Below are 10572 nucleotides of genomic sequence, written 5' to 3'. Positions count from 1 at the left end.
AAGCAGCGGGTTGAAGAGAAGTGGAAAAAAGCTTCTGAACACCCCTTGTTGTCCTCAAACACGTTGAGGTTGAAAGGACGTAACCAAAATTACCACCCAGAGTATAAGTAAGTAAGTTCACCTATTGCAATGTTTCCGGAGCACTGTTCCTCAGGACTCCCCAATGCACATTACTCCTTAGATTGTACTAGTGGAGATAAGGAGTCCTTACCACACCCAGTTTCCAATCACTAGTGTGTTGGACAGAGGCTTATCCTCCAGTGTGTTAGAGTGTTTTCCTGCAGGTCCGTGGATTACCGGCTCAGATTTTATGATAAGCTATCTCTTTGGGATGTGCATAGCCCTTGTTTTTTATCATTATTAGTTTAGTATATTGTTCATGGAAGGTGGTGCACTATCTCTTCTTAATTCTGAATGCAGAGTGGTCCCATCCTTGGTTCTTGGTTGAACACGTTGTTCCATGTCCTTTTCATAAATCTGGAGGCAAGTGGAATGGTCCTTGCCCACTCTGTTAGGGAGTGAGAATGAATGTTCATAATTCTAGACCGGATGAGTTCTGTTCCTTTGGTTGAGGAAGGCATACACAATCCCCTCATTCTGGACCTGGGCTCTTGCCTTTCGAACTTCTTCAGGTAGAGGACAAAGTTTGTTGGCTTCGGTGTTGTTTACTTTCTTGTCATAATTCCAATGATTTGGCTGCCGTCACTACAAGTTGGGATCCAATTGCTATAGCCACCAACATGGGATGTAGGGACCCTTTAGTTCCAACCCCAAATTGTGGAACCTTGGCTATCTGGTTGGGGCTGGCCTATAATGTTGATTACTTATGTACTATTCCACCCTTGATACAGGAACTAAGTTCAGGGTGAAGAGTATACCTGTTCTGGATGTAGTGCAGTTCCCCCACTCGGGCACCACTCTTATCTTGGTACACCCATGGTCTATGCAGATGCTTTCTGTATTGATAGTGCCCTTCACCTTCTCAATGTCGGATTCCAGCTATACGTGGCAGTAGAGTTAAGTGCGTTTTGGAAGTTAAAATTTTCCTAAATTGAAAATGTATTTCCTATAATACTTACCTCTGCTGACACTCTTCAGCTTTCTTCCCCACTAAATGTCGGTGTTAAAGACTGGGAGGGTATCAGTCTCGAAAAAGGAAAAAGTTATCTGAATGAGGTGCTTATATACATAGAGGGCACATTGACAGAGGTGGAGAGTATATTACCAAGGGCAATTGAGTGGAGTATGAAAGACTGGGGCAAGTGAGAAGATATCAGACAAATGCTTAGATGGGCAAAGGTTGAAACCCTGGCAGTCAAGTAATAGCTATGAGTGTCAGTGGAGGTAAGTATTATTGGAAATACATTTTCAATTTAGAAAAATGTTGACTTAATAATCATGCATTTCTAAAGAATCTTTTGTCTATTCCATGATGTAGGCTTGATAACATATATGAATATTCTGATTTTTACTTTTTGTCATAGGTTTGAAATATCATCTCATTTTTTTTTTTTCAAATTTTCAGGTTGTATACTTGAAGGACCAGACCCTAGTCAGCTCAAACCCATTGTGGAACAAGCTATGCCAATGCTAATAGAGCTTATGGCTGACCAGAGTGTGGTGGTGAGGGATACAGTTGCATGGACCATTGGTCGTGTGTGTGAGCTCATTTCTGAAGCAGTAATAAATGAAAACTATCTTAAACCTCTTCTCGAAACCTTGGTAAAAGGCCTTTCAGCTGAACCAAGAGTTGCATCTAATGTATGCTGGGTACGTATGAATTTCAATTCAGATTATTTGACCTTTGTAACTGATAATGTTTGATGATACCATATTCTAGAATATTATTATAATAATAATGTTTTTTTTTGTTTTGTTTTTTCAGAAAGTACAGCCTTAAACTGAATTATTTAGAGTAATAATAAGCTTTGATTGATATTAGCAGCTTCAATAGACATTTTTTCCTTAATTTGTAATGAATTTCAGTGTCATTGATGTAAAATGATAAAAACTTGTTCCAGGCACATTTAAGGCCAAAGGTTAGATGATCAGTATATGCCTATTATTTAAGTATTTATAAATTCTTAAATTTTTTCTCAATGTTTGTGCAAAAATATGTCAAGAAGATTCACACTAATTGATTTTTCACTCAATAATACAGCTTAAACATTGCCCACATTGACTGAAACATAGTGTTTAGATCTACGTGTATATTTAATCAAAATTAATTCATTTTTGTGGAATGTTTTGCAAATCTTTGTATGTTTGAATTTTTGGCTTAAGCATTATATTTACAATCTTGTCAGTTGTGCTGGAATGTTGTGAGAAGCAACAAAGTTATGGATAATTCTCACTTTTCAAATATGTATCTTAACCCTATTCGATACAGCTGCCAAGTTTCTTGGCAGCTAACGTCACTCTTGTCGTATTTCTTTCCAAAAGTAAAATTAGTGCATGAAATTGTTTAAAGTTTTACAAGAACATTCTTAAAAGTTCTTTTTCTACTATTTCTAATAAACAGTTCATTATTTGATATAGTTATTTGCACTCTGACTCTGAATAGTTCACCTACAAGGTGATTTTTATATGAAGATTTCATTAGCAAAAATCTCCAGATCCTTCTAAATGAATATCAAAAGATTTTTAATGTAAATGTTTAGAATTTTTTTCCAATACGGTACATTACCACAAGCCTCGTACTTCCACATATCCCACAATCATCGAGTTGCAACTGCATGTCACATGTAAATCATCATGCAAGAACCCTCCACCAATAGGAGTGCGACACCTTCATAATGCATGTGACTTCCTCTTTTCAAGTCTACTGAACTATCACTTCTCGTTAGGCAGTACTCTAGTGCAGACATTTTTTTACTGTGCTTTCTTTAAGTGTTTTTTTATTTAATATTTCATATGAAGTGGAAATAATTTTCACTACAGTTTATTTCTGTAGGTTTAAGCGAAAACTTACCTTTGTTGTTGTTTGTTTTTTTCTCATTACATGATGAATTCCAAAGTTCATGTTATCATTTCAGAAGTTCCATTTACTTCCAGCACAATTACACAGGCTTCAGATCAGGGGAACGTGACTAAGGAATTTTTGGCTTTCATTCATTGGGTGATTGATCGTTATTTGAGATGACCTCCTTCTCCTGATATTGCTAGACTTCCTCCTAAATTTGCGAAACATGTTCATGACAACAAAGATTTTGACAGCTTTTTTCCTCCTCCTTCCCAAGCTAGGCCTAACTTTGCCTTTTTGGACATGGTTTCCCAGGTGTGTTCTGTTTCATCCATTTTCCCAATTTCTTATAATCCTGTTCCTTTCTTATTACATGACACCCCTTCCTCACATTATTTTGTTTTCCCTCTTTCTCCTGACATCAGGTTGCCTTCAATTCCCCACCTTTGTCTTACCCTTACAACTCTCCTATGGTACTTGTCCACCATACTCTTCCTTTCTGGAGCACTCCTCCATTTTTCTGAGGGATTTTTGGGGATACATGCTCCCTCATTTCCTCTATGTTGGCGTGATGATCCACTTCAGCTCTTTCCCTTCACAAGTGGTTTTTTTTGCTGTTGGTATCTTCTGGGGAGAGATGCTGGCTTTTCCCAGGTTTGTATACCATCCACTTACCTTTGGGACTTGTAGATGGCTCCCTTTCTCCATTGGTCCATATTTTGGGATATTCCTGAAAATTTGGAATTACGTGTAGAATGTGATGCAACATTCAACCCTTTCATCTTTGGTTGCTTGTTTGTCTCATTCTGAGCCTTTGCAATTCCCTGTTACTGTTCTACATCCTGCACCGTCCTGTCCTTTACTTATTCCTACCACTATGAGTTCTACCATTCATCATGTTTCTCAATGTAGGTTTCATCGGCATCAGCAATACTGATTATTATCATGTTGGCTCTGGTCCAGTAAGGGCTCATTTGGCCAATTTTATTACACTATGGTGGGGATTCGTTATCAATCCTTCAGTTATCCAGGTTATGTCTGAAGCACTTTTCATCCAGTTCCTCTCCCCTTCCTTATTGTCTCCATTACACATATCTTTTCCGTTACCTTAGGATCCTACTATCAGTCGATGTCTGTCTGAGATGGTACAGTCTCTTCTATATCAGAGAGCTATCGAGCCATCATTCCCCAGGTTTTTACGCCAGGGTGTTTGTGGTACCCAAGATATTTGTGGTCTTGCATCCTATGATCGATTTGTCCTGCTTCAACTGATTTTGGATCTTCCCCATTTTACTATGGAGTCCTTTCTTACACTAAGCTGGGCTTTTTCTCAAGGAATGTGGATGACCAAGGTAGATGTCTCAAATGCTTATCTTTATATTCTTATTTCTCATCAGTCTAGACACTATATTCGGTTTGTCCACCATGGGATTGTGTTGTAGTTTCCCACTTTGCCCTGTGGGCTTACTTTGGCTTCATATGCCCTTTGTCGGGTAGTTGAAACAATTGCCCAACTTCTGCATGCTTGGAGGTTGTGTTTATAGTATTACATGGATGATTGGCTTTTGTTAGTTCATTCCGAACTGAAGTCATTCATAACACGCTCATCTGCTTCTGACAGAAGCAACTTGAGTAGATTGGATATCAAGTTGGAGAAGTCTTTCTTGTTACATACCCAATATCTTGTCCATTTAGGTGTTTTTTTGAACACCCACCTCATTCAGGCCTAACCTTCTCCTTCTCGACTCCATTAGATGGAGCTTTCATTTCTCCACACCCTTGCTGCTCATGATCTTCTACTGCATTTGTGGACATGGGCTTCTACGAAAGTGCACTTGTCCCCTTGGTTGGGCATATATGCAGTCTATTCAATGGACTCTACATGACCAGTGTGATCTAGCTTGGGATCCTTTAGATTCTCCCATTACCCTTCCACCTTTCCTCATCAACAATCAGTGGTGGTGGTTAAACAAGACCCACACATCATAGGGTGTACAACTTTCTCCACCACATCCAGATTTGCATCTCTTCACAGATGCTTCACTCCATGGTTGGGGGGCACAGGTCAATCAAGAGGCTTCTGGACAATAGTCTACAGCCAAGAAGTCTTACTATCTCAGCATCTTGGAGCTTCTGTCAGTAGAATGTGTTTTGGATCACTTTCTTCCTCTTGTAGGGAATTGACTTGTGATGAGCCATTTTGACACTTCTATGGTGGTGGCTTATACCAATCACCAAGGGGACACCTGTTCTTGTTCCCTCTGAGGTCGAACCTTGGATCTCCTTTCTTGGGCCCACAAGTTTGGGATACATCTTCTTGCATTTCATTTTCTGGGTGCCTTGAATATCGTGGTGATTGCCTTTCCAGACCAGATAAAATTTATCTTGTGGAATGGTCTTTCAATCATCAGATTTTTCAGTGGCTATGTTTGTAGTAAGGTACTCCTCAGCTCGATGCATTTGCCACTTACCTCAATACCAAATTACCGTGTTTTTAGGTCTCTGGTTCCTCATCCACATGCTTTGGCTGTCAATGTGTTCAGCCTGGATTGGACCAAACAGTACCTTTATGCTTATCCTCTCTTCCAACCTCATCCTCTGGTGATTTCGATCATCCATACCACTCTGTGGCAATTCCTGCTGATTGCTAATGGCCAACACAACTATGGTTTCCTTGTCTACCTCAGCTCCAATCTACCTCTTCCTCTCACTCCATCCCTTTTATGTCAACCTTTGTCATCAGTAATTAATCCCACCCTTCTTACCCTCTATCTTCATGCCTGGCACTTATCAGGTCATTGGCAAGGAGATCCAAATTGTCTTGGTGAGTCGCATCCTTTTTAGTAAGTTCCATTTGCTCTTACTCATTGACAGTCTATCAACAAATGGAATGTCTTTCACTATTGGTGTTTGAGTTGAGGTTTTTCCCCTTCTCGACCCACTATTCCTCATATTTCAGATTTGCTCACTTGGCTTTTCATTCATAGGACTTCATTCTCATCCATTACTGGTTATCGAGCAGCCTTATCCCACACCTTTTGTTTTTCAGACTCGTAGACTTCCTCGTCGGGTGGTCCTTCCAGATTGGGATGTCAATGAGGTTCTTCACTGCCTTTCACTACATCCATTTGAACATTTGTCTTCCTGTTTTTTGTTTCACTTGTCCCTTACAACTCATTTCCTACTTCTTTTAGCCTATGGGCATCGTCGGATTGATATTTTTGCCATTGATGTTTCACTCACTCTGTGCCATTCCACCTATGTTCTTCTTTATCCAGATAGATCTTCCCTCCCCAAAACTTTGGCAGGGCGTGAGGGAAATTCTTCCTTCTGTATCCTACCTTTATTCCCTTAGACTTCTATGTCCTGTATGTGCTCTTTGTTGTTACATTGCTTTCATGGCTTCCTTCCGTGGTTCCTGTTTTCTCATTTTAATCTCCCGGCAACATTCTTCTGTTTGTGATCTTTTTTCCTTCCATCATTACCAATGGGGTTTGGCTTTTGATGCAATTGGCTTATTCATCCTTGTCTCCTTCTTCCTGAACTCTATTCCAGGTGTTGTCGCATCAGACCAGGCATCTTACCTTTTCCATGGCATCTCACCTCTGTCATCTGCTGGAAGAAATTCTTTAGTCAGGCGCATGGACTACACCTCAAAAGCTCATCTACCACTTGTTGCCAGCCTTCAAACTTCAGTGAGGCGGTAACTGGGTAAACTATATTTTTTATATACAATTTAATTTCTTTCAGTAGCATGTCCTGCTCTGTGGCAAGTGATACCTGTCCAGGTATACTTGATATGTATTAAATCTTCACTTTATAACCATGAGGAAATCATAAAATACAATATATCCATGGCCAATGAAGCACACACTGTTGAGGTGGGGTGTTCCACAAGATCAGTAGTAGGTTTTTCTGGACCGTGCTAACCCATAGACTTACATGAGTAAAGCAAAAGAGGATGGCTTCCTATTCTTGCTGTCCCTTCAATTGAATAAATTAGGGGTAGTCTGCTTTTCATAAAACCGTTTTTATGGTCACCTGTTGCACTCTCTCCGGTGTTGGAATTCCTTGTTCTTCTAGTGGAGTATGGGAGTCCTTGCCACTTTCCAGTTCTGAGCCGTTAGGGTGGTGGAAGATGGAGGCATCCTCCTGAATGTGATCATACAATAATAACAAAAACTAAAAAGTCCATTCAGCAAAGAGTAGGATTGTGGTGTTCTGTTGGTGTAGCAGGCATATAGTCCTCCAGTTGTGTGCTCATTCTTTATTCTCTGTAGGGTGGGCTTCGAGGGTGGATATTGCACCCAACTTCTGTGCAGTTCTGTCCGGAGGGTGAGATTTCATATTATTCATTGAGGTGATCCCCTTTCATGCAATGGAACCTGGAAGTTTGCAATGCTGTTCAATTCTGTATGGTCTTATCTGAGGAGATGATGTTGCACATGTCTACTAATAAATATGTTCCACCTCCAAGTAGTGGGCCCCAGAGGATGAGGTTGATTTATAGTTAATCTGTCACATTGCAGTTCACTGCTTCGTTTGAGATCCTTCATCCTACCATCCATATAAAGCCATTTCCCAGTGACTGGTTTAGGGGTCAGATCAGGACCAATCAATATAAGTTCTCACACATATTGCTTATGTTTCCTCTTCCTCACTCAACTTATCTCATGATCATCATCTCTGCATAGTGGGTCCTAGAGATTGATGTTGAACCCAGCTTCTGTGCCATTCTATGTGGAGGGTGAGGGGGTTATATTTTTTATCGAAGGCCATCTACTCTCATGCAGTGGGATCTAGAAGGTGTTGTTGGGCCCCAACTTATGTGCAATCATATTTGGAGGATATTGTTGAATGAGACCATTGTTCTCATTTTTGTGCTCCACCTCAAGGAGTTTCTTGGCCCAAGGATGTTGTTGTGCAGTGTGGTGAAAGTCTGATTGAGTTTGATGTGACCTGCCACATTTCTTACTGCCATTATTTGGATGTATGGTTTTTTGTGGATTTGCACACATGTGCTTGTTTTGTAGATTAGTTTGCACACTACATACTGAACTTGAGATGAAGATGGTGTTGAGCCTGCTGCTTCTATCACGGATAGGAGGTTAAATCCCCAATACTGATTGGTTTTGGACTGGAGTTGACCTGCCACGTATGATTTGTTGTGCCCTAGCCATTCCACACCTTGGAGCATATCCATTTGAGCTTTCCCTCACATTATTGTCTGTAGATGTTTCTTCTGCAGTCTTTCTTCAACAGGATTGAGATTATGATATACTGTGGTTCAGATTCCAATCCAACTGTTTTTCTCTCCTTTTGTTTCTGCTCCTCCCTTTTTCTACCTGTGTATGTGACACCTCTTTCCTCACTGGGTGCACACTATATCTGGTACAGAAGTAGTGCAGTCTCCCATGTATGATCCTCTACTATGGGGATCACAGTTCAGGGGTGTTCTTCGGGCAATTTCAAAGAATGCTTATTTCTATCCCTTGCATCAGTCACTCTATCTATTCAATGTGGAATTCTACCTATATATTTGAGAGAAGGTAATTTACTGTATTGGAAGTTATAATTTTTCTATATATTTCTAATAGGTGCTTTCCTCCTCTTGCACTTTCCTCCCCACTGAAAACTAGTGCTTCTTTTTATGCTTAAACTTGAATTCAGTAAAATCGAATAGAGGGAGTCACATGGGTGAAGAGAGAGTGTCATACTCCTATTGGTGGAGGGTTGTCACATGATGATTTTTGTGTGTGACACAGTTGAATCAAGATGCTGGGAGTGTAAGGCTTGTGCCATGTGAAAATGCAGCACTGAATGAAAATAGCTATATGTGTGAGAGGAGGTAAGTACCTATCAGAAATACATTTTCAATATAGGAAAATTATAACTCCATTTTCTCTACTATATCACTATCTCTACCTATTATCATCAACATACACTTCAATAATGTGATTAAAGTTAAGAAATGGGAATATGTACATACCTTTTAGCTCTTCATAGGAGTCTTTTGAAACTTGTTGTAATTTCATGTCTTTATATTTTAATTTATACTTTATTTTTAATTTTCCTCTCCAATTCTTTGTCTTTTATTATTTATGCTGGATATGTTAACTGGTGCCCTCAACTCTTTATTGTTATTATACGGCGACTCGTTTCACAAATGCTTTGCACATGCAAATGATGTCATCTTTTTTATACACTTTTACAATCCAGGTGAGAAGAAGTTAAACTTATAAAAATCATCAAACCTTTCAAATAAGACTTTTAAAACAAATAATACATAATTAACTAATGTTTAAAAGTAAGACCTCAATACAGTTTAACTGTCTGTCTAACTGTAGCATTTTTAAATAAGAAACCACCATAAGTGCTATACTCACCAAGTAGACAACAATACTAACAACAGTTACATGTACAATGTGAGAAAAACTGCGGGCCAATTTCTAATTAACATTGGTGGATTATAGCTCTTTCTAACGACTATATACACTTGTGCCTTCTAACTACATGTATGTTGTAGCTCTCAAGGCAAAGTATAGAAGATAGGCCTGGCACCCGTCAGTAGTTCAAAAATTTATATCTGTTTCCCATACAAACCAGCTACAGACTTTGGGTATCAGATGTAATGTAGGTAAAACACATGTACTTTACTTATAAATACTCATGTACCTTGCCAGATTTTTCATAGTGTGTGGATCACGTGACATGAAAACTGCAGTGTAAGTATTTTTTTGAAAGGTTTGTTTTGAAGCAAAAGACTTATAACTTAGATAACATAAAATTTCAAATTATAACATACATTATAATGTTCATTTCATTAACATATATTGAAAGTAAAATGACAAAATATGAAATGTTGAAAAGACCTTGGTAATGCTGTATAACAGATTTTATTTGTATTTCAATTTCAAATGAACAATTCTCATCAGAAGGATAAGTATTAGAAATAAAAATAAGTTGTGAAGTTTTTAGTGTGACAGAGGTTGTGGAAACTCATTATCTTCATGATTTTTGTAAACTCTTTGTTATTCAGTAGCTACAGTAGCACTTTAAAAAAAGCTTCCATTTGATTTTATAAGAAGTGCTATTTTAAATTAAGTTTTATATTTAGATTTAGTATCTTAAATGTAAGATATATTTTATATAAATTTTTTTCTTACAGGGTTGGTGAATTACACCAACCTTGTAACCCCAAACTAAACTATTACCTTTAATATGGTACATTTATCTTCACACAATTTGGCAAGTTTTCAGTAAACCTTACAAGTCTTTGTTCACAAAAAATAATATTTTTTAATTATATATTTTTACTAAAGATTCGTCCCTGAATATATGGAGTCAAAGTGTTGATTGCTCCATATGCAAAGTTAATATTAACACCTGCCACACATGCCAGCTCAGCATCTTTTAGTACTGGGTGTAGAATGGTCAACAGGGGAGTCATTCTGGAAACTGGTGATTTAGGATTATTTCAGTAGATCTTGATGAATGAAGCTTGGCACAACTAAAATGAAAAAAAACAACAAAGAACTAAATATTAACTCTTTTAACCTGGGCTCGGTCCCTGGGACCTACCTTGTAACCATTTTGTGCTTGTTATAGTT

At 38.5% G+C, this 10572-nt stretch overlaps 1 protein-coding gene across 4 annotated transcripts in view; it reads left to right on the top strand.

The window, feature by feature from the left end:
• The window catches only part of LOC106458018 (importin subunit beta-1-like), a 109891-nt gene that overhangs the window by 64610 nt on the left and 34709 nt on the right, over positions 1-10572 (top strand). For all 4 annotated transcript variants that reach the window (XR_002610291.1, XM_013917467.2, XM_022384127.1 and 1 more), the window contains exon 10: positions 1526-1770. Coding sequence is in view for 3 of the 4 variants with exons in the window: in XM_013917467.2 (XP_013772921.1) it covers positions 1526-1770 (245 nt within the window). In the remaining variant the exon portion in view is untranslated. The remainder of the gene's footprint in view (positions 1-1525; positions 1771-10572) is intronic.

Source organism: Limulus polyphemus, unplaced genomic scaffold (assembly GCF_000517525.1).
Source record: "Limulus polyphemus unplaced genomic scaffold, Limulus_polyphemus-2.1.2 Scaffold404, whole genome shotgun sequence".
NCBI lineage: Eukaryota > Metazoa > Arthropoda > Merostomata > Xiphosura > Limulidae > Limulus > Limulus polyphemus.
The sequence above is the reverse complement of the archived record's forward strand: the minus strand, read 5'-3'. Positions and strand labels throughout refer to the sequence as shown.